The sequence below is a fragment of the Nyctibius grandis genome, chromosome 4 (genome assembly GCF_013368605.1).
Source record: "Nyctibius grandis isolate bNycGra1 chromosome 4, bNycGra1.pri, whole genome shotgun sequence".
NCBI classification, from domain to species: Eukaryota; Metazoa; Chordata; class Aves; order Nyctibiiformes; family Nyctibiidae; genus Nyctibius; species Nyctibius grandis.
This window is the reverse complement of record NC_090661.1, coordinates 61,763,686-61,788,221: the sequence shown is the minus strand read 5'-3', so window position 1 is coordinate 61,788,221 and position 24,536 is coordinate 61,763,686. Positions and strand designations below refer to the sequence as shown.

The following is a 24,536-nucleotide window of genomic DNA, read 5'->3' as shown; positions in this document are numbered from 1 at the left end:
GCTGCCAGAGGGACACACTCAGCAGAGATGTCCATGCACCCTGTCCCCCCAGCACAGACCTTCTCCCCGGCCCTGGCTCTGCTCCAGCTCACAAAGCAATGTCAAGAGCCATGCCTGGAGATGGCCCTGTGCCCTGCCTGGCTTGTTTTGGGTGTCCTGACTGCTCGCACTGCCCGTGACCGGTGGTCTCTCTGCAGGCAGAGGGGCAGCAGGGCCAGTCTCACCACCACACACTGCTCGTCACCCTTCGTCAGGGCTCCGATGTACCTAATGATGAATTCCCAGGTCTTTGACAAGGGATTATGTCTTCCAAAGACTAGAACAAAATATAATAAACTTAAAATAGCTGCTTCCTTATGGAATATGCCAACAAGCCCTACTGAAAACCCAGTAGAGTGTAAATTTGCATAAATTTGCATGCATCTCCATAATTTCAGCCTCACCCATCAGACCTGCTCCCTTAATGAAGCGCTGCCTGACATTGCGGGCAGAGGAGGGTATTTGACACACACCAGGCCGCCAACACCACCGCTAACGAGGCCCCTCAGTGCTGCCGCTACCCTGACCCTCGTTAGGGATGGCCCAGAGCCACTGTCCCCAGCCAGCGGGTTCCTGCCTGCTCCCCTCCCAGGGCACCCCTCACGCTGGCACCGAACCTCTGTCCCCTTGTACTGCAAGAAGATGCGCTCTCTCGCTGCAGGGAATAATGTGATAAATCCCCAGGTACGTGCAAGAGGGTCTTACAACTGTCAGCCCAGGCACTGGGGAAAGGAGCAAGCTCAGGCAGCTCAGTGGAGGGGATGGGGAGGGAAATGCTTGCTCAGGACGGAGCCCTGTGCCAGCACTCAGGGGACGGGAGTGAGGTCCCCGAGAGGAGGAAGGGGGGACCCTGCGCAGAGATCTCCTGGCGCCCAGCACACTGCTGGAAAGCAAAATAATCCCCTTTTAAACCCAACTAATGGGTCCAAGCCCTGAAGGCTCCAGGCCATCTTTTGAAATGTGTTTGAGTACTGAATTTCCATCATTGATCCAGGGATGCATCCTTCAGCCTGCTGCATGCCCTGGGCAAATCCAGCATGGTGATGGCTAAAGCACGGGGTGCTGAGTTAGACCCCATCTTCCCCAGGTATCACGTGAGACCCAAAAATCAATGTTGAACTGTCTAAAAATGACTGATACCTACAAAATGCAGTTTAAAACCCAGAAGCAACACCAGGGAGGCCATGCCTGTGTGGCTGAGCCCTAACAGCAAAGGTTTGCTGTGGTTTCCTTCACTTCATGGACACTTTTATTCAGGTGGGATCTGCTTGTGGTTTAGATGCCACCAGGAGTAATGTGAGGGGCTGTGAAGGCGGTGTCCCCAGGGAGGTGGTGGCTGCCCCCAGCATGAGGCCACGCTGTCAGGTCTCCGTCTCGCTTGCATCATACAGAGGGTTGAGGTAGAAGACCTGGTGATCTTTGGGAGCCATCTCCTGCGGGGTCTCCTCTCCAGGGTCAGCACTTGGTGGCTCCTGCAGCAGTGAGGGAAGGAAAAGCAACCGATGGAGAAAGGAAGCAAGACCCATGGCAAAACCCAGCCAGTGTCAAGTGCCTGCAGCAGCTGTGGAGCTGGTGACCCATGGGAGGATGGGAGCATCCCACAAAACCTTCCTGGCCTGGAGAAAGGAGGACACCTGCCAGGTGCATTGCACCTTGTGTTGCACCCCGACAGGCACTCAAGAGGGTCCTGGCTGGGGCCCTGCCACCTCCCGCCCACGGCCCCGAGCATCCCTGTGTACCTGGGCAGCGGCAACTCACCACATCGAACATGGGGTTGTCAAAGCCTTTGTCACCGGCTGGTGCAGGGGATGCCGTGTCCTCTGCTCTGTCCCAGGGCCAGGGGATGCGCAGGGTGGGCAACCTGGGGAGAGACCTGGGCGTCACCCACTTGCATCCCTCCTGTCCCAGCAGCTCCTCCAGCCAAACCCTGCATCTTCACAAGGTGGATGGGAAAATACAGGGGCAAAGTTTCAGGCTGTCTTTGAAACAGGATGTTTGTACCCTTTCCTAGGGAAAAGCTGCCATATCCTGCAGAAACCATTAAGCCTGGAGGACTGGGACATGCATCCTGGAGGGAACTTTGTCAGAGGCAGACAACCCTAGCACAGGCTTCGCTTCGGAGCCATTGCTCTCCCTCTGTGGCCTGAAATGGATTGCCACAGAGCTGACACCTGTTCCCACTGCAATCTCAACAAGCACTAATTACTTTTATCATGTTATCATTTTATCATCTTAATCACCATCACTACTTTTATTATTTTCTCCATTACTCTTATCCTAAGGGTCCCAGTCACCGAGCACCATCCCCTGCACCGGGCACCTGCTGCGGGTGGTCTCAGCAGTGGGTCCGCACATGTCACCATGGGTCCTGAGAGCCCACCAACACTTAAACACTGTGACCACAGGCTCAATATATGCAATCAGAGAAGCAGTGCTGTCTGCAGGGAGGCTGTGCCAGGGCCTTTTTGGTGGAAACAAGCTAAATTTCCTGGTTTGCTGGTGCTTAGGATGGCTCCACTGCATGGAGACAGACTCTGTTTGGAAGCTCCCAGAGCCTGCTGTCTAATTTGCAGCATCCCTGCTGATATCAGATGCTTCCACGGTGCTCAGCAGCACTGACAGAAAGGGCCCTGCCCCAGAGCCACCCGGGGACACGCAGCAGGAGCGGGTCGGCCGGGGACGTGCCCTGGGCTCGGGTTCATCTCCGTCTCCTGTAGCTACACGAACTTCCCTCCCGCTGCTGACGGAGCCGGTTTCAAAGGCCTGTCCGGCGTCCAAAGAAGTGTCAGTGGAAGATAAATCATCAAGTAGCAATTATGGACCTGGGAGTTTTATTTAGAAATTAAATGAAGGCGCGGGTTTATTGCTAGGAAATGTCATGTCAGCACGTGCCAAGCGGCAGGGCAAGCATCCCTGGCCACGGCCGCTGCTGCGCGGCGAGAAAACCCCAGCAGAGGAACCGGGAGGGAAGAAACAACCTGACTTGTGAGCCTGTGACATGGCCAGCCCAAGCACCGGGGAGCTCAGCATCCCCTGGCAGACATCAGCACACTTTGCACGTGCAAATTTAAGCAATTCCCACCCTCTGGTTATAAAACACGTAGGGTCCACGCCGCTGGCCCGTGGGCAGGTGGGCGAGACGAGCCGTAGCGGCCCAGCAGACGGCCTCACGTGCAAAGACATCCACCAATAAACCCTGCAAAACCCTCCATGTGAAGGTGAGTGCATGAGCGAGGAGCCGAGGTGGGTGCCCCAAGCACTGTGGGCACTGCTGGGATGCCCCATTCACTGCCAGAGCCCATCTCCAAGCTGTGAGGGGAAAAGGTAATGGAGAAGGGGCATTCCTGACCAGCTCCCAGCTGCGGTGCGGTCAGGGGCCGTATGCCCCATCATCCCTCCCCTGGGACCTGCACACTGCTCACTGCGCAGTGTGAACAACTAACGCACCAGAAGCTGCATTTGCTCCTGGGTGCTGTCACTCCCTTTCAGGGCTACAAATCTGCGGGACGAGTGTTCTGAACTATCTTGATGCACTTCTGTTTAGCAGCTGGCAGTTTCAGTCCTCCATCTCCTGACAGGGCTGCAAACTAATGGTTATAAGGAACAGGAGATGTATCTGGGCAGCATGACCAGGCTGTGCAGAGCTCCAACTGAGCTGCAGCGCCCTGCTCCAGCCAGAACACACCGCACCATGCCAAGAAGCAACTCCTCCCGGCCATGGAGGAGGCTGAAGTACCAGTCCAAGGGTACAGAAGTGCCTTTCAGCCACCTCAACTCCAATAAGCCATGGGGAACAATGAGGGCAACAGTTTTAAACTAAAAGAGAGAAGACTGAGATCAGATGTAAGGAAGAAATTCTTTAGTATGAGGGGTGAGACACTGGAACAGGTTGTTCGGAGAAGTTGTGGCTGCCCCATCTTTGGAAGTGTTCAAGGTCAGGCTGGATGGGGCTTTGGGCAACCTGGTCTCGTGGAAGGTGTCCCTGCTCATAGCAGCAGGGGTGGACTAGGTGATCTTCAAAGGTCCCTTACAACCTAAACCATTCTGTGATTCTGTGAACCAATAACATGGGGTATAGCAGACTGTCTGGCCATGGCCACCACTGTGGGAGCTCTGGGCAGCACTGTGTGCCCCTGTTCACCAGGCTAGTTGGAAGGACAGCCTGGGGTGACAGCTGCCACAAAGGAGGAGAAGCCTGGCAACATGCTGCCAGCAGAAGCCCCATCCTTACCTTAGCTTTCCCTTTCTGTAGAGAAAGAGGATCCCCCCAAGGAACAGGAGACTGAAGAGTAGCCCCAAGATGGTCCTCACTGCAATACTGCTCGATGTGTGGCTCCCCACTTGCCCACTGAAAGTGCTGCCAGTGGCCACCTCCATTTTACCACTTGAAATGCCAAATGCTTCACCTGGGAAAGGGCAGGAAGAAATAGGGGTGAGGACTGGTCAGGGCATCACATCCCCACACCGACTCACACAGAGGGCAGAGGGAGCCTGCAGTTGGGTCTGGCACTGCTCACCTTTCCCCAGTGACAGGGGGTGGGATACACAGCTGGGTGGACTCAGCTGGGACAAGCCCATGTGGGTCTGCTACCCACACAACAACCACCAGGTCCCCTGGCTGTGACCTACATGTTTATCAGCATCTGCCAGCTTACCAGGCTGCCTCCACACACAGTGGTCTGGCTGGAAAGCAGCTCTGCAGAAAGGGACCTGGGGGTCCTGGTGGGTGCCAAGCTGACCATGCCAGACATGGCATGGAAGGACAACAGTATCCTGGGCTGGAGGGTTGCCAGCAGGTCAAGGGAGGTGACCCTTCCCCTCTGCTCTGCCCTGGCAAGACACAGCTGAAGGGGTGAGCCAGGCTTTTCTCTGCGGCAGCCCGTGACAGGGCAAGGGGCAACGGGCACAAACTGAAATACGGTAAATTCCACTTAAATATAAGAAAAAACTCTTTTAATGCAAAGGTTGCCCATCACAAGGACAGGTTGCCTGGAGATGTTGTGGAGTCTCTGTCCTTGGAGACATTCAAAACCCAACTGGACACATGGGCTGCTGGCAGTGGGTTTAGGTGTGCCCATGAGGGACCTGCCAAGGAGGACAGCGGTGTTACCATGCTGTGCTACGTCCTCCATGATGTCTGCTGCCAGCTGCTCCGCAGTGGTACCAGTCTGCGCTCCTGCTCCATCATCAATCAGCACGATTTGGATGACAGGAGAGGAGCTTCGGGGTATGACTCCCAGGAAGGTCTGTGCTTTGTGCACCTTGGATATGGCCATCCGCACGCCGGCGTACTTGGGCTTTTCAAAACACAAGGAGACACTTAAAACCCATGAGAGTGGTAGGCAGAAATTAGTCACCTCTACAGACAGCCATGATGGATGCACCTGCAAGGCCCACCTATAAATCTTCATGTAAGGCCCATCACAGAGCTGCCATCCCTGTTACCGCAGTGCCATTGCGTTTCCCAAATGAGAGGTTCATATCTCCCCTCCCTTCCAAGCTGTGACCAGCACCCGGCATGCAGCGTCCCGCCACGGAGGCAAGCACTCCCAGAAAGCAATTTCATGTAGCACCCCCATCAAATGTTGTATTAAGACATGTGCAGCTGTAAGGGGGGCAGGCAGCAGGCTTTCGGTTCGGGATCAATAGAGCAATACTCTGGTATCGATCCTCCTGGTGTAACTCGGAGCATGCCTCCTCCCCCAGCAGCTCCCAGCCAGGAGAAGGGATGTCATGCTGTGTCTGACAAGCAGCAGCGTGGAGACATGCCTTGTACAGCATACATCTGAGTGCTGCCCAGTGCCGGTTACACACCCAGTGCTTGCCTATGGGGAATGAAAAAGCAGCCCAGCGACAGGACCCTTCTCCCAGAGGCCATGGGATCCCGTGCTGCAGGTTTGCATGATCCCATGGGCTGACCTCCCACGTTATCTAGACCTGACCTCCTGTGTTTTCTACACCAGGGTTTCCAGCAAGCCCCCCTGCATCCTTCCCCATCTGCACGATGGTAGCTGCCCCACATTGAGAGGGGCAGCGTGGCTGTGGTGGGGAGCAAGGGAGGCTGTGCCAGCCCCCATGGCAAGGTGGCACATCCAAGAGGCCAAATGTAAGGTTGAGCCCTGAGGGGTGGTGGGGAGTGAGGCTGAACCCCCTGCATTGCTGGGACCGCATGTCCCCCAGACAGCCCCACAGCAATGAGTCACCAGCAGACATGGCCAGTGGCTTGTGGTTTTGTTAGCCCCTACCCGATCCGGCAGGCTGATGTACCTGGCTCAGCAAGGCTTGGACCAGTCTGTCCCGGTACTTCTGCAGGTCAAAATCAGGAGTGAAATCCAGGTTAATGGTGGCTCCTGCAGCCCAAAAACAGACAGACGTGACATTGTTACCGAGGCAAGGCAGAGACCTGCCATGCAGCCCAGCTCCGACTGCCACGAAAGGCACTGGGGACCCTCCAGTACCTCCGTGCAGCTGGTCTGGCTGGACCTCTCCCTCCCTCACTGGTCTTTTTATCAATCAACTGGGTTCGATGAGAGGCTTTTGGTTTCCACTATACTCTGGAGAGAAGATTTCCCTGGAAAGCTTTCTCCCACGTATCCCTCCAGTAAGATCTGCATGTACCTGGTTTTGGGGCTGTGAGGCTTCAATTCAGCAATGCTACCCTGGCTTTGGAGAGAAGGCGGAGAGGAGGGGACACCTGCGCTCCCCGTACTGCTGCACTGCAGGCCTTGAGTCAAATATTTCCCTTGGAAAAAATGCAAGTAAGCATTTGTTGAAATAGGAAATTCTCCTAAAGGCTTTAAGGGGCTCTGCTTTTAGGAGCACGTCGGAGAAACATATGCTGCCATTTTAATGAATTTGGTATGATATGCCAAATATGATATGCCAAATATCTAGGGACAATTGTGCATGAAAAATTCCCGTTAGCAGCCTTCCAGGTAGATTAATAGAGAAGTGCCCAGGGAACGCTGTCAATCTACATGTTTTTATTTTAAATAAAATGAAACAAACTTGCTGTTAGAAAGCTGACATTACCGTGAAAAAGGTGCATTTCTTCTGAGTGTTTTCCGCTGCATAAACTCAGCAGAGCCCTATTAGCCTGATGAGCTGTGACATCCTGACAGGATAAACCACAGGCAGGAACAAAGGGCTGCAACTCAGAACAGGCTCCCGAAAGCCAGGCTGATGCTTCAGAGAGGTGCCCAGGGAGGGTGGCACGTGGGATGCAGATGGGACCCGTGAGAGCAGTGATACAGCAAAATTTCAGCCCATGACCAGCAGCACCCCCAGCACCCAGCTCTCCCCCACAGAGCCAGGGGAAGGGGGCTGGGGCAGCCGGCACGGTGGGGAGGAGGAATAGGGCCGTGCCCCCCACTCACCACACACCCCGCAGCAGTGGCCATGGGGCTGCAAAGGGCTCTGGCACGCTGGCGCTGGGCACTGCCTCCCCGACGCCCTGAGCAGGGCCGCGCAGATGCGATGGCCATCCTACAGGAGAGCAGGGCAGCGTCAGTCCCTCGCCCTGCAAATTGCAATGGCACCCCCCAAAATTGCAATGGGAGGACTCACCGGGGCGTTTCCACAGGCACAGCCAGACTTGTCAGGACAGCCAGTGCCCGTCACCTCGAGAGTGCCATTGCCGTGAAACTGCAGCAGGGCGGAGGGACCCCTCAAGTACCCGGCCCAGGCCTCGGGGCTTCTGAGCTCCTGCATGGGGAAGAGCAGCAAAGCGGGTGAGTATCCCCAGCCAGGTCCCAGTGCTGTCCCCAGGCACCCAGCTGTGCCGCCCAGATGCCTGGTGCCACATCTGATGGCCAACTTGGAGCAGCCCCATTGCAGGTGGTGAGTGCAGCAGGAAAATCCTACCAATACACCCATTTGGGCTTTTCCATGGGGCCAACCGAAGAACCCTTTCTAATTTAAAACCAAGAAAAAAGGACCACAAATAAATCATGAGATGGCTGGGCTTTTTTTTACTTCTTGCTCTCCCTCTTTCTGCTCTCCCAGAGAATTCAAGTTATCAGATTTTAATTACTGGGAGGAAGGGGCTGGATCTGAGGTGTTTTCCTTCAATCTGGGAAGCGTTTTCGTGGGCTCAGCACTAGCAAAGGCTGAGCTGGACTGACCAGCCTCGTCCTGCCAAGCCACCGGTAACTCCCTCACAGGAGGCTTCTCCATGCCCTGGCACAACAGGAGGATTTCTCAGACCCTGGGGTGAAAATACCCCACACAGAGCAAGTAGTGGGTTGGCTACAAAGGGACAAAGTAGCTTTTAAGGTCAGTTTTTAGGAAATACACTATAATCACAAAAATAAAAAGCACCTTCTCCTTCCATCTCATCGCTCAGCAGCAGCCTCTGCCCTGGGGCACAGACAGCTGCAGCCCCTGGAGGGGTGGATTTGGGGGGATGATGTGCTGTGGGGTAGTCCCCAGGCATCAGCGGGACCAGCATCACTCCGAGCACCCAAGACCACCCACCTCCGTATCCCTGGGGCCACGAGTGCCCGAGGTGAGCTTCGTTGGGGTGCTGCCTTGTCCAGACTCACCTGCACCCACCTGGACACCAACTGAGTTTATCACTAAAAAAGCAGTTACCTAATGCCTGGCCCTGAAATGGCAGATCCGAGGCAGCACAGCAGTAGAAATAATAAATAACGTATGAAATGTCTGCTGCATCTCCCGCTCCTGGAAGGAGCCTGTGCGTACTGCTGCAGCCTGTGATCTTTCACTCCTCCGACCGGTGAGGACGGGGCTCGTTGTGCACCTGATTCCCGGGCTGGAGCACAGCCGGCTGCCAGCGTTTCTATAATTATCCCTCCAATCAATTAAAGAGCAGTACTGAAGCAAAGCTGGGAGACGATCGCCTGGCCACAGGCCATGTTAAGATCAGGGGTGGGAGTGACGTGTCCCAAGAGGGTCCCTGAGCAGCGCGGTTGTGGACACGTGCCTGGGAAGGGACAGCCCCTGGGTGCTGGAGAAGATGCCATTTGCTGGTGGTTTGACCCATGCACACTGGCCATTTTTTTTTTAATGTGAGCAGTGAGTTGGCCTGTGCTCCCACACAGCAGGGAGGGAGGTGATAGCAAACTGGTACAGGAAAAAAATCATCAAGACCATACACAGCAGCAGCAGCCCATGTAGCTGCAGCACCACAGCAGTGCCCCATCTCCCCACGCAGCGTCGCTCCTCCATCCCCGGCTGGTCCTTCCTCTCCTGACCTACTTTGGAGCCATGGCGAGGATGCGTTGAGCCGGTTTCTCATCATCCCCACGTTACCTGGCCCATGAGAGATATGCTGCGGAGATGAATCACTCGCTGCGATGAGTCGACGTTTACCCGGAAGGAGGTTTCGGGCTGGAAGATAACATCATCGTAGTGGCACGGGACGCATTCCTCATCCACAGAGAAGATGCGCCCTCTTGGCTCAAGCTCGCCGTGGGGGGACACGGCCTGCCACAGCGTGGGGTCGAACCACGTGTGGTGCTCGGCGTCAGTGAACTTCACTGTTGCACCTGGAAAAGCAACAGGAAAGGTTGAGCATGACCCAGACCCAAACCCACAGCCCCAGTGGATGCATGGGTTGGTAAAACCAGGCACTGCTTGGCCCGAAGTGGAGGACCTCACCCTGTGGCCAGGGAACGAAGGGCTGGCCCTGTCATCACCCTCCCGGGCAGCCACCAGAGGCATCTCTCAGAGCTCAGCAAAGCTTCCCAGCACTCGGGGGTGGGGTCTCAGCAGCTCAGCCCAGACTCCACTTCTGGCTGCAGGCCTCTGGCCCCAGAACCCACAGGACATTTTTCCTGCTTTTCTTTAAAGCTCACCTTTATGGTTAGGGAGGGAAACAGCTGCCCAAATGCTGAGTAACAGCTGAACTGGATAAATATGGGTATGATAATTCCTGTCCCAGTTTCCAAGCAGCCTGGCAGGCCTGCAGAAACGTGACCAGCTCTGTTCTCCGCAGCGAGTAACCCCCAAACCAGTGCCCCATTTAACCATTAATTATTTAACCATTAATTATTTACCCATTAACCATTTCCCTGCTGGTCACAGTTAGTATCATCACGCAGTGCCCTTCTTCCTTCTCACCTTGCCCAACAGCTTAATCTTTACTGATTCAGCTAGCGTGCAGGCATTCATTGACTGAATTATTTGCATTCAGTTTAAAATCATGCTTTAAAAAAAACCATTTGTGAAAGTTGCCCCAGAAATGCCTGTTGGTTCAGGGGAGCAGTGCACGGTCAGCAGGAAAAGCCCAGTGCGAAGCACAGCTGCCAGAGCATCCCAGATGGGGGGCAAACAGCCCCAAGCAAAAAAGTGATAGGGATGAAGGATTTTGGACTGTCTCCAGACAGCCTGATGCCACAGTCCTTCCTCAGGGCAGTACAGTTTGGGCTTTTTTTCTCTTTTTTCTCTTTTTTTTTTGCCAGTCAGAGCCCAGGCACAGGCGCTCTGCTTGGACTCTTCCTTTCCTGCGGCTGAACTAAAAGTTACTTGCCACTGAAAGTATTAGGTAGCTCTTAAATACCAAAATACATCTCCCTAGCAAACAGCTTTCAGACTAGTAACAGGCACTGATGAAACAAACCTGCTGTCTCAGTCATGGCAAACCTGGGCTGGAGGCTAAAAGGGGAGGGAAGGATACGCTCGCGCCGAAACACCTGTGTGCATCGGACCAAAGGCCAGCTTGCTGCGAGGCTGCGGTTCAGCTCACCAGTGTGTAATTCCTAACCAGTTTTCTTTAGAAATGCCATGGCAAAGAAAATGAGGGCTTTGATGTGGCTACATGGTTAACAGGCAGGGTAAAATACAAACAATAGTTGCCTCGCTGCTACAGCTTCAAAGGCTTCCCTGCTATAATTACTTTTTTAGAAGACAGGTGATCTAGCAGGGAAAAAAAGATCTGATGTGAGGGAGGTCATCAAAGAAAAGACAGGTATTAAAAGAGGAGTGATTCACTTTGCTACGAGGTGGGACAGCGAAGACCTTTGTAGAAGCGTTGGGGTTGAATTTGAATTATTAATCACGGGCTGATGGGGTGACTGGTCTGGGCACAAAATACCTGAGTCACAGTCTGGATCCCAGCTGCCATCGAAAGCTGCGAATCCTGCGCCAGATGCCAGCACGAATTCTCCGTTCAGGGGCAGGTACTAGATGAAGGGATTCAGAGTATTACTGTGCGGTCCCGCTGCCAGCCACTCAGGCTTGTAATCAAATAACAGCGCTAATTATTAGGCTGCCTGTTACACTTGCTGTCTCCGAGGCACTTTACAGTCATTAGGAGTTCCCCTCGCCGTGCCCCACGTTAATGGGGAAGTATCAGCTCCCATTTTTACAGATGGGGATGCTGCCATGGGGAGAGGCGGTTTGATGTTATCTTCCAGTAACACAGAAAAGCATGAAGCGTTCAGGGAAGCAAGAACAAGGAAAAAAACAAAATAAGCTCTTTTGACAGCTCCTTCCTCCTCTTGCACACATACTCCCAGCAGCTCAGGAATGGCTTTATACATTGGTATGCCATGAAAAAAACAGCCTTACTCTGCAAGTGCCCAGAGGTCCACACACTTAATGGGTTCCCACCTCCAGAGGCTGCCCTTGCCTGATAAAAAAATAACTCAGGGGCCTAGGCAGTGCTTGGTGAGATGTCAGCTAGTGGATTCGCGCTCAGCGTGAGCCAAGGAAAGCACACAGAGGCATTTCGTAGAGTCACAGAGTGGCTGGGTTTGGAAGGGACCTCTGGAGATCATCTAGTCCAACCCCCTGCCATAGCAGGTTCCCCCAGAGCACGTTGCACAGGGTCATGTCCAGGCGGGTTTTGAATATCTCCAGAGAAGGAGACTCCACAACCTCCCTGGGCAGCCTGTTCCAGTGCTCTGTCACCCTCAAAGTAAAGAAGTTTTTCCTCATATTGAGATGGAACTTCCCATATTTCAGTTTGTGCCCGTTGCCCCTCATCCTGTCACTGGGCACCACTGAGAAGAGTCTGGCCCCATCCCCTTGACACCCACCCCTAAGGTATTTGTAAGCATTGATAAGATCCCCCTCAGTCTTCTCTTTGCCAGACTAAACAGCCCCAGGTCCCTCAGCCTCTCCTTGTAAGAGAGATGCTCCAGTCAGCTTGCCATAGCTAGACCCTCTTCTTGTTGGTTCGGACATCACCAGCAGGTAATCAGGGTCACCACACTTGTCTGGCTTCAACCCGGCCAGGCTTCTGCACATGGACAAACCTCAACAGGTGCAGCTCTGCCATGGGAGCCCTTTCGGCAAGGAGCTCCAGCCACCCGGGTCACCAGCTTGCACTGCTGATTTTGGGACAGACCTTGGTAAACGACTGAGTGAGGCAACTTGTTCACAGCACACAGGTTATTCAGCCCAGCCTCTTTTATTTTATCTTTAGAAATTGCCAGAGAGAAAGTTGGGTTATCTCTCAATATTTTCATGTGTCAAGGAGTGAATGATGTTCAAGGCTCCCTTCTCCTTTAGCTCGGTCTATCCAGGGTTTTAGCATCACTCCCCAGACAGCAGCAAGAAGCCCTCCAGGACTGCGTTATGCCAATGCACTGGGTCCTGTGCTCAGGCAGAAGCACGTTAGATGGGATTTTAAGGTTTTATCTACTTAATTGGTCTTTACATATGCATGTAGGTTAGAGAAAGCAAGACTTATGAATGACTGCTGCAGGTGGCTGTGATAGCACTCTGTCCTTGGGGCAGTCTTGCCTGAGCATGCTCTGTCCCACACAGGGACCGCCCTGGGGGAGGACAGACATGGCAGAAACCTCCTCACCCCTAAGCTGTAGGCAGCTGTTTATAAGTTTGGTGCCTTGGTGGTACAGTGCTTTGAAGGCCATAGACCAGGTCCCCCTCTTGGTTTAGGAACCATGAGAAGCCAGGGTGAGAGTAGAGGGCAGCTGCCACTGAGAAGAGCCCTGCAGTGCTCCTGTACACCATCTGCTTCAGACCCAGCAATGTCGCATGTTGGGCTGGACAAGAGGGGAAGACAAGGTGAACAGTTGAGGTCTGGGCAACATCTGCGCCAAGGGCGTGGAGTCTCCCCGCTGGCCAGGAAGAAGCCTTTGCCTGTGGACACTGCTCCATGAGATCACAGCGTGTGTCATGCCTAGATGGAAACCATGCCATCATGTTCTCTGAATTTCTGTTACTCTAGAGTAAAGTAAATTTTTCCAATACTGAAGCACTGAAAGAGGCTGAAAGGTCTGCCAGGGTATGAATGGCAACGTGTCCTTTAGCTGCAGATATAAAAGCTGTGTTAGTGACTTTTTGAGGCTCAGGACTTGGCCTGCTTTGAGCTGGGAAAGGTCTATGCCACCAGCTTCTTTCACAAGGTGCTTCACTTCAGAAGTGCCCTGGCTTGTTTTCCTGTGAGCCCAAGCAGGAACAGGTGGTGGGACACTTTGGAGCAGTCAGCCAATGCCTATACCCAGGGCACTGCTGGCCAAGTCACTTCTCCCAAACCTGCTGGACCATTTCAGGCTGGAGCCCCTCACCACTGCCTCTTGCCCAGTTTGCAGGTTGCCACCCTGCTGTGCATGACAGGGCCAAGCAGGGAAGGTGGCCAGCTGGCTGCTGGGGTCCAGCTAAGCTGCTCAGGGTGGGGTTTGGGTGGGATGCAGTGGATTGTTTCACCAGTGCAGGGTACCAGCTCTTCACAGCAGTCACCTGTGGGCACTCAGGCCCATAGCTGCAGGGGTCTTTGGGTGGAGGAAGAAAAGTCAGACAGCAGCAGCTGGTGACGGGGATGGGTGACAGAGCAGGACCATGACTGGCTGGACTCTGCTTGCTTTCCCAGGCTGCAGAAGTTGGCGTTGGTAAGTGTTGTGGCTGGATCAAGACCACTGGGTTGGGAAGTGCCCTGCTCTCTTCCCTGCCTGCCTGCCAGCTCTTTGCCTTGTAGTTACCAAACACTTTGACTATGGCTGTGGGTCAGAGCTTCCCAAATGCCCTGCAGTGGCCATGCAGGACACAATGAGCTTTCCTGTCCAGGGGGTTGTTCGTTTAGATCTTCACAAATTAACTAAGGGGGAGAAAAAAGCCACAGAGACAACACTTTTAGACAAATATGTACCTACATTTGTAAGCTGCATTACTCACGCTGCTCCAGGAAGCAATGCAAGAGCATTGGGTGCAGGCATTATGCACAAAGCAAAGCAAGGAAAACCCGGTAAGGATTCCCATGGCATGCCTGACTTCAGTGTGGCAAGACCGGGGTTAGAGATTGCTTGGTTAGAGATGCACACACACACGTGCACAAGTGCTGGTCCAATGACCATCTGAGGTCGTGTCCTCCTGTGCCTGGGAGGGCCCAGGTGAGTGGGGTCTGGATGGGGTGCAGAGCAGACGCAGGGTCAGCAGTGCACGGCACCAGTCCTGCCCATGGAGAGAGGTGGGAGAAAACGCCTTGTGCTAAACCTGCCCCAGGCCTGCAGTGCCTGTGCAGGGCAGTGGAGCCACTGGCCTCTGGGCTCTCTGGAGAAGATGCAGCTTCTGCAGCTACCACTGGAGATCCCCTCCACCACCGAGGCCAAAACCCCAGGCTGGATGGACTTCCCAAGCCCAAAGGAAGCTGTCCATGCGAGTGTGAGTGTGGCAGGGAAATGAGAATCCCACAGCACACACGATGTCCCAGCTGCTGACCCCTTCATACTCTGGGACTGCCCAAACACTGTTAGCACTAGCCCTGGAATTAAAATGCAACACAACACCATGCAAGCTGGAGGATGGAGTCACCTCATCTCCACAAACATGAAGAGCAAGAAGAGCCCTGTATTTCTGCTTCATAGCAGGAATTTCTGAGGCTGGCCCCCACAGCTACGGCTCCTTGCCCACCAAGGTGGACTTGTTGCCCATCCACCAGCAGCCCTCCCCGAGATGCACACCACTGGGCAGCATTTCAGAAGTGGCTCTGTCATCCAGTGGATTTTAGTTCATGTATAATTTGCTCTTTCTTTTTTCCTAACATAAATTAAGCATCTCAGCTTGCTGCAGAAGACAAACGGAGGCTCTGGTTGGGCAGTGGCTTTCTGCACTTGGGAGTTTAGTATAGAAATTGCATATAGGCTGGGCCACTTTCCAAGTACATTTTGAACTGAGCAATGACATGTACCAAAGGACCAAAGCCAAAAAGCTGGCAGTTTCATCTGCTTTCCCTCGCTCCTGCCAACCTGTACTCCAGGGCCATAATACAGCGAGCTTAGAGTCCCATTGGTCATTTCCCAACCCTGATACTGGTAAATGACTTATCTCCTTGGTCATCGTTATCACATATAATGACAACTGAAACACAGTCATAATTTTTCTCATCAAAGTCAGAAAAAAAAAAAAAAAGGGAAGATCCCATGTGGATCTCAGCCCAGAGTCACCACGTTTGCAACCCCAGCGTTGAACCACTGTGAAGAAATCCTGCTGCCCCAACACATAAGTGAAAATGAAACAAACCTCTGAAATGCAAATGAAAATAATAAGCAAGGTGGTTTTTGAAGTGAGTGGCTTTGAACTGGCCTCTGGCACATCCTGACTCTGCTCAATTCATGAGCTTTGGGCTGGGATGACTGACAGCAGCGCAGCATGACTGGCGTGTCACCATCAATAGCATCAGGAAAAAATGCAGCACTTCTGCTTTGAACCTGGGTGGGTGATGCTCGTGATTGCAGCCGGCTCTTCCCCCAGCCTTCTTTTAATTCACAGCGTCAACGCATTTGAATTCCTTGCTCGAGTGAGATGGTGTCACCATCCCCATTGAGCAAAGCAGAGACTGCCCGGGCGTGCTGGGCTCTGCAGCACTGCACCCATGGGTGCACCAGTGAGCAGGTCAGTGGCCATCAGGGTTGTGCGTGGCTCCCGGGTACATCCCCTTGCCCAGCATCCAGCCTTGGTGCAGCTTTGAGACTGGTGCTGGTGGCACCCCATTGAAAACCCTCACTGGGATAGGATGCGAGGGGGTTATTTCTCCAACACGAAGTGCTGTAACCCACCATGGGCATTAATGCGCAAGGAAAACTATTTCTTTATCATCTCTCCCAGTCGTGCTTTACTGGGGCAGCGGCGGCAGGCAGCCAAGGCAACAGGCAGCCCCTGCCTGTTGCTGCCTGTGGGTGGGAATAGTGGGGGTTTTCCCAACACTCATTGGGGCCGGCAGGGTCTGAGTGAGGGTGCTTGGGTGGGATCCAGCTGCTGGCTGAAGGCCCCAGCAAGGCACGGGGCCAGATTCATCTGCAGGTGAATCCCTTTGACGGCTCTGGAGCGTTGCCAGGGGCTCGCTCACTGTACGGTTTCTTGGGTTCATTAGCAGGGGTTCATTCACTCACTTTCCTGCCCAGGTGAAGCTCCCACCTTCATCCTCAGGACAGTGTCCTTCCCCCCAGCCTCACAAGCCACCCCACACTCCCAGCCCACCGCCAGGTCTGTCCTGTCCCTGCCATGGCCCCTGATCCCACACCTGCTATTCCAGATCCTGGCAAGGCAGGATGACCCGCGGCCACCCCAAGACCTCTGGGGAGCTGAGGAGGGTGACTTGCTGCTGGACTAGGACCTTGCTGCCCAAAGAGCTCCCTGCCCGGGCACATACCCCCATGAGGAACGGGGCTTTAGCATCCCAAGGAAACCAGGGAAGAAACACAGTTTTTATCCCCATGAAATCCACGCTCAAGCAGGCTGGTGCAGTGCGGAGCAGGGCACAGAAGCTAGTGCTCCTCTCCTCAGGACACATCAGCAGCAGGCAGAAGATCATAGAATCATAGAACGGTTTCATTTGGAAGGGACCTTAAAGATCATCTAGTTCCAACCCCCCTGCCACAGGCAGAGACACCTTTCCACCAGACCAGGTTGCTCAAAGCCCCATCCAACCTGGCCTTGAGCACTGCCAGGGAGGGGGCAGACACAGCTTCTCTGGGTAACCTGTTCCAGTGTTTCACCACCCTCACAGGAAAGAATTTCTTCCTAATATCTATCTAAATCTCCCCTCTTTCAGTTTAAAACCATTCCCCCTCTTCCTATCACTACATGCCCTTCTAAAAAGTCACTCTCCAGCTTTCCTGTAGGCCACTTCAGGTACTGGAAGGCTGCTATAAGGTCTCCCCGGAGCCTTCTCTTCTCCAGGCTGAACAGCCCCAACTCTTTCAGCCTGTCCTCACATCTTCATGGCTCTCCTCTGGACTCACTCCAACAGGTCCATGGGTGATGACCACCAGCCCTCCTCTGCTCCCAGCAGTAACTTGCCCCTCTGCTTTCGCCCTCCGGAGCAGGCAGGGACACAGGCAGAGGAGCAGTGCACCGGTGGGATGTCATCAGTTCAGTGTCATCCCCTGCAAGTTAACAAGGCGCTTGGCTGCTCTCCCCTGCCTGCATCCCTGCCTCCCGCTCCTGCAAGGCACCGTCCTTTGGCAGAAGTGCGGCCATGCTCTCATTAGTGCAGGAGCTGGTTCCCCGCCATGTCTGCTCATCATGTTTTATGTGGCATTTTGGGGCGCAGGCTCCCTGCATCGCCTGCCCAAGCTGGCCTTGCCACTGCGTCTCCTGGCACAGGGGTGGCCTGGCACACTGGGTTCCCAAAACATCACACTCCTGCCTGTCCCACAAAGGAGCTGCAGCTCCTGGCCATCCCACACAGGTGCTGGCCACACACCCCTGCCAAACCACCCCGCAGACCCCAATAAAAGCCATGGAGGGATAAAAAAAGCAACGGGCCAAAAAGGCCATTAGTTTGACTGCAGCCCCATACTACACACGTCCAGATGTGAAACCAAACAGATCCCAGCAGGGTGCAGAAATCGGGTGTCCCGGGGAGACACAAGGATGTCGGGAGCCCCTCGGGGAGCGTATTAAGCTAAACCAGCCCAAGACACTTGAGTTACAGATGCAGAAGGCACACAGAGGCTTAAAGCCATCTGCCAAACCTACTCCAGGTTAGTTCAGCTCCTTTTGCTGAACTTCCCTCTACAGACAAGGTCAGAGAGAGCTGGAAAGTGGCTCGAGGTGTGGGCAGGGCAGCCATCCCCAGTGGCAAGGGACAGCAGCCGGTCCACAGAGCAGCCGCCCAGCCAGACCTACCCCAGAGTCCGCTCCAGTCCGGGATGAAAAAAGCTGCTCTGCTCATCACAGGCTTTAATAGCTCTTGTTATTAAATATTAAATAAAATGACTCCTCCTGTTGGAAACTAGCCTGCAAGGAGCAAATAAACTCGAGGAGGTGACTGTAAAAGGCTGTTCTACCACACTCCTTTCCTAGGGCAAACCATCAGTGGGAACGCTGCCGGAGAAAAGCCTGCAGGATTCGGGCTTCTGATTATGTGCTGGCACACACACATGCACGCCTGTGAATTTTTTTACCTTCATCTCAGGAGAAGGAAAAATAATCCTTTTTCTGGGTGTCTTGTTACCCCACTGTTTGGGAAGCAGCGGGGAGGGAGCGCCGGTGCCTGGGACGGGCACAAACCGTGGCAATTCATTAGAGCCAGTGCCCCAGGAGAGCAATTGGCATTTCAAGATCAGTCTCTGCCAGGAACAGAGCAGGAGCAACCTGCAGCAAAGCCGAGTACATTCTGGTCTTGTAATTAAGCAGCTAAAAATATAATGCTGCGTGAGGCATCTCTGGTTAGACCCTGGTGCCCTGCACGCTCCCGACCCTCACCCAGCCTTTGCAGCCCCTTGTGGGGCAGGCAGGGGGAGGGACAGGCACCTGCCACCACCATGGCGGGGCTTGGTGATGAGACAGAGCTGGAAAGGTGATGTCGGCGCTGTGGAATAACCCTGGCCAGTGCCCTGACCCTGGCACCACGGGGGTCGAGCGAGGCTGCTCTGCCCACGTGGCTAAACCTGACTCCTGCCATCCCAAAATTAGCAAGTGGCGTCACCCATCCCTGGCCCATGCAGAGGTGTTGGCCGGCTCAGGCACAAACTACACCAGGGCTGGTGTTATCGGGGCAAACGCCAGGCTCACAGGCACAGCCATGCCCTGGCCTGGCTCCCTTTGGAAGCGCAGCCATTGCCAGAGAGTCAAACCCCTCGGAGAAGCCCTTCTCGCCCATCAAGGAGACAAGCGAAGCCAAAGTCCACCTTGCCCTGGAGCACCCACGTCAGGCACTGCCACCCTGAACACCTCCATCTTTTTTGCGGATTTACTCCCAGGCACTTCTAAAAGCCGGCTAAATACTGATCTGCATCTTTAGCCAGCTAAATACCACAGAAAATCCAGCCTAATCACAATGGTTGTGCTTCAAAGTCACTTATGCTTAAGCTGGATTTGGATTTAGTGTGTGGCTCAATTAGGGACCCACTTGAAACTTCAGACCAAATAACAGCTGAGCTGGGTGATCAATGGCTTTCCTCCAAGAGGGGAGGTGGGCTGCGTGCCCCAACAGCCCCGGCCTCCTCCAGAGAAAGCAGCTCCTGGCACTCAGCTTGTGCCCACGTGGGATGGATGGGGAGGGGAGCTGGAGGGCTCACTGCACAGAAGTGTTTCCTTTAATATGAATGTCTATGGGTGGCTGATGGTGGCACATGAGGACCCCCCGGCACACCAGGTCTAGCTCCACTCAGCGGGGGTATCAGGGTGGGAGGTCTTATGCGGCCCCTCCACCAGCAGGGCACTGGCACCGAGCATCCCCCCCCCGCACCCGCCACAGCGGGCACCGTCCTCATGAAAGTCAATGAGAGCCCAGCCCCTTCCCCGGCCGTGAATTTCCTCCTGCACTGCTACAACAAGCAACGCTCTCCTTTTTTTTCTTGGCCAAAAGCTGTATAGCATCTGCATGGCTACTCTCAAGCTTAATGTATTCCCACTGATTTAAGTGATTAATGCTCCGGCGCGGCGCAGCCGGCAGCCGAGCAGGTGCAGCCCAGCCTCTCTGCAAACAGCCTCGCCACCAATTCATTTTCTAACCAGCCAGTTGCCAAATTTCACGCCACCCCCACAAGCGGCAGACCAGCTCAGGTGCTGGGTTTCATTCCTTTTTCATCCCTAATCTTGGCAGTCCCCTTATCACCTGGTGACAACAGAGCACGGCAGCGCCCAGGAGGGAGCTGCCTGAGCCGAAATTAAAAAGAAATATTAAGCACCACGCTAGGAAGCTTGCTGGGATGGTTCATTGTGAATTGTTGCGGCAGCGCTGCTCAGAAGGAAGGCGTGAGCTGCGCTTTGGGTTGTAGCCTGGTAAGAGCTTGGTTGCTCACAGACAGTGCAATTCGGTGCAGCAGCGGGGCGAGCCCCCGGCTGGAGGGGAATGGTGCTGGGCTCTCAGAACTGGTGCTGCTGCTGTGATTTATTCATTCCTAGGTCCCCCCTGCCCTCCCATCCTCCTGCACAGTGGTGGGACTAAATATTCACTGTAACCCTGGAGCCTGCACAGCCACTCCCCAGCAGTGGGATCCTAGAGAAACCCTGGGGCAGCAGAGCATCCCTGGGGGCTCCCACAAGGACAGCTGGATCCTTTGATCAGGATGAGTTGGAGGCCACTCCATCACCCTGAGCCCGTCACTCAGCCCCGATGGGAAACGTCCACCCAAGCAGCCGGCAGACAACGGGCACAGCGGCGCGGCCACGGATGGCGTGAGTTGTGCAAAGGTTGTGTGGCACCTCCCTCTGCCAGCCAGCCGCGGGGCTACTCCAGCTCCGCTCTCCAGCCTGGCTGTGCAAGGCTCACGCCGTAATGAATAACGCTGCTTTCCAATTATGCACTTTACAGGCCTCTGATGAAAGTACTTTAGAAATATTATACATTCATCTGTAAGTAAAATAAAATCTACTGGAGTGATATTTTGCTCTTTTCTTCTCTGGGTAAATTCCACATCATTTATTACATTACATTTGTACGTATTTCCCCAGTACATTCTTTCCTTCAAAAATTCATATTTAAAATGCCATATAAATAAAGTAACTCCTCCAAATATTTGCAGAAGGATTAAATGCGGTGCATGGCGTTATTAAAGCATCAAAACTATTAGTGGCGTAGACAGCCTGAACAAATTACACCACATAAATTTCAAGGGCTTGTTCGGATTTAATGGCTGATAAAAGAGCAAAGCTGCACTAAAACCAAGAGAGAAAACTCAGCTGCAAGCTCGTCCTGTCCAGGGGAGGAGGTTTTGCAAACGAGATCCAGCCCATTTCAAGCCATCCCAGAGCTAGGATGGGGCTTGACCCGTCCCACACCAACGTGTTTAGGCAGCGGGTTTGCTTCTCCCTTTAATTCCTCCCTGTTAAATTTGACCCTCCAAACCGTGGGGATCGAGACCCTGCGCTTTCATGGCTGCCTTTCAGCCTGCTCCAGGCAGGGCTCCTCTTCTGGGGGGCCACTGGGTTGCTCAGAAACCCCTCCGAGGCCAGACCCCCCAATCTTATCTCACTCAACACATGCATTTCAGTAGGGTGTCGTGCCCAGGCTGATAATGCCGCAGAAAAATAAAAAATCCAATGGCACTTGAAAGAAAATTTCTCAAGCAACATTTTGGGATTTCCCAGAATGGTTTGTTTTCATTTCAAGGTATTTTGGTGTCAGCTTCACTTAGCCTCTGCCTAGGGCCAGAGCCTGCTCTGCGTTGGCAATGCTGCGGGTTGGTGCTCCTCAGCAAACTACTGCCAAGGTCTCAGTCTCATAGAGGGAGTTTTATCCTTCTTTTAGGGAGGAAAAATTAATTTCTTCCAAATGAAAGTGGGTTTTGGGGTGCTATCCCCCATCTGCCCTAATGACAAAAAAATCCCAGAAATGGGCTTTTTGGCTCCATGGTACAGAGACACCCGGGCTGCTGTGACTCTTATCCCCCACCCCAGCCGAGGCATCCTCGGTGTGGCTGGACCACGGAGTAAAACGTCAAAGTTTTGGAGAGAGGGACAGCGCCAGCCCTACCCTGCCCTCACCCACCGTCCCGGCACCACCGCACGCTGCCTTACCATGTCCGTCAGCATGTGGGGAGATCTGACGAAGACTGAGATGACCTGTAAGAAAAGCAAAAACAAAAGTGTGCTTTCCCCTGGCACGTAAAGGGCTTTTCTGATGCCCGATGGCATTTTGCAAAAAATAAAATAAAAACATCCAATACCTTGTTCTTCTCAAAACGAACGACGTCGCTGGCACAGGGGACTCTGCCTTTATCCCAGTTGGAGGACGTTTCAAAATTGGTGTTGGGGATCCACTGCTTGTACACGGCGGCGGCAGCAGCTGGGAGGAGCAGGGAAACCAGTGTAACCCAGTCCGTGGGAGGCACTGGGAGCCCTCTCTGAGATGCGCTATGGGATGGATTAGGGGTTTTGGGCCAAATTTGGGGATTTTACACCCAAAAGCAGCCCCCGCATGTTCCCAGTTGAGCAGTCACACCCTTCCTCTGCCCAGGGGATTTTTTTGGCTGGGTGATGGTTTTTACCCACTAAGGTAGGAAGGGGAGTGAGGAACAAAGACTTGGCAGGCAGAGAGAAGGCAGAAAAGTCCTGCAGACAATGGGCAAGAAAAACATACACCTGGTACCTAAGCATTTGTTGCAGTGGGGTTTTTTGCCACTCAGACTAATCAAATGTGTAGGGACCCCTCGACCTTGGTGTTTCCAGTAGGTACAGAGAGGGCACGCAGAGCTGGCAGGACCACAAGGACAGGGCGAGAGAAGAAAGGGCATTTGCTATGGGATGTGTAGCACAAAATATGGGCTGGTTTCGTGTGTTTGTGGCTGGAGGGGAGGATTCAGCGGTGTCCTGAAGCCTGAGGCACCGGCAGTGTGGAAATAGAGGCCTTCCCCATGAGGCTTGCTGGGACGGTGGTGGTCCTGCCCATGGATCCCCGCAGGGATGAGCCCACTGGCCAGGGACAGGCTGTGGCAGAGGTGGGTTTCCACTCTGACCTGCTCTGTTTGCAGGAGCACGGCAGAGCCGCACGCCTCCCAGCCTGATGTTGCCCAGGCTTGGCTGGGAGATGCACAGTTCAGCTGAAGATGAATCTCCAGCAGCCTGAATTAAACGGCTTCAGGCAAGTGAGTTATGAGACAGAAAGGAGAAAAAAAAAAAAAAGGAAAAACCTTTGCTCCTATCGATCATCTTTTCTTTAGGGAAAAAAACACACAAAACACGTAGAAACCCAGTGGTGGAAGGGACTGGGCAGTGGAGTCGGACTTGGGCACTGGAGGTCAGCCGGAGAAGGGGGCAGGAGGGGGCGGGGGGACCCCTGGTCTGGCCTGGGGAGGGAGGGGGCCTGAATGACTCTAGCTGATGGAGGGAGGTGTGCTGCAGAATGCCCGGCCCCTGCTCGTCCAGACGGTGGGGAATTTGCACTGTCTGATTCTGCCAGGGGCTCTGTTGAGCCCCTGTGTGTAGCCAGGTCTGGGCGAAGAGGAAACGATGTATTTTTAATGAGAATGAAAGTCCTAAGGTAGGAACAGGGGCTGGAGCCCGTGTGCAGGGTGCAGAGGGGCTCCCCCAGCCCCATGCCGGGCTGCAGCCACTGCTTTCAGCTGCCTGAAGGAGCCCTGAGGCAGAGCAAACGCCTCACTGCCCCATATCCACTTTAAATCCAACTGAGAGGGAAAAAGACTGTAACAGTGATAAGAACAGGACCCAAGCAGCTGCTTGCAGTGCTGTGGGCACAAACATCTGGCTGGCTTGGAGACTAAAAGAGCTTAAGCAAGGAAAAAGCCCCCAGACTGTAATCGCAAGTTGTTCTGTCCCTGCTGCGGTTGACTTGCGTCCCTCCTGCCCTGCGAAGCCGGGGAATGGAGAGGGTAAAGCTCTAGCTGAAAGGCTCAGCCAGCCCCATTGCACACAAGCCTCACGTTCCCACAGCTGCGAGGTGAGGTGTCAAGTGGGCTCATGGCACACCCCATGGCGATGGCTCTGCGTGCCGACCCGGCTGCGCCGGCAGCGGCATTTCCCCCAGCCAGTGGCTGCAGGGCCATGGAGGTCAATCTCCTGGTGCAAAGCCTTTTCCCCCACGCAGCTGTGCCAATGCATTCCTGCACCCTCCACAGCCCTGGAAATATCAGCGTGCTATTTAATCAGCCTTGTCTCCAGAGAAGCACAGTCCTTGAACATCAAAGTGATGTATGCTCAAGAGAGAGCATGTCCTGCAGTGCAGAGCTGCTGGCTTCAAATAAGAGCAGAAAAACCCGAGCTGAGGAGGTGCAGGGGCACAATGGGGTAACCCCAGCCTCACTCCCCGCCTTCTCTCTGTCTGGTTGGAAATGCCTTTTCCTATTTGTGTCACTGATACACCTTAAGTGACAGAGCCTGCAGCTCTGCTCCGAAACAGGGTTGCCAAAAGCACATCTGACATGGGGCAGTGGTCCAGCAGTCACCCCTGCTCACCGTGGCAGTCGGGCCCTGGGCGTACTCACCGAGGAGCTGCAGGACGCCAAGGAGGAAGAACAGGTGCTTCATTTTGCAGCAGGCTGCCAGCCTTTGCCTTCACAGCCACTGCCCGGCTGGACCTTGGACCTCCCTGGGGGCACGTGATGGGCTCAGCCCGGAGGAGGCTGTAGGGAGAAGGGAGTAAACCAGTCCAGGAGGCACACTTC

The 24,536-nt window shown here is 54.1% G+C and overlaps 1 protein-coding gene across 1 annotated transcript; it reads right to left on the bottom strand.

The window, feature by feature from the left end:
- Positions 1-1,400: 1,400 nt before the first annotated feature.
- Positions 1,401-24,399, bottom strand: AMN (amnion associated transmembrane protein). The gene is made up of 12 exons (XM_068399777.1): positions 24,357-24,399; positions 22,083-22,201; positions 21,934-21,978; positions 11,096-11,183; positions 9,313-9,548; positions 7,606-7,743; positions 7,416-7,524; positions 6,307-6,389; positions 5,150-5,336; positions 4,271-4,445; positions 1,798-1,912; positions 1,401-1,511 (listed from the first exon to the last, which is right to left on the bottom strand). Exons 1-12 carry the CDS (start codon positions 24,397-24,399, stop codon positions 1,401-1,403), a joined length of 1,449 nt encoding a protein of 482 aa, XP_068255878.1.
- Between the last annotated feature and the right edge of the window lie 137 nt (positions 24,400-24,536).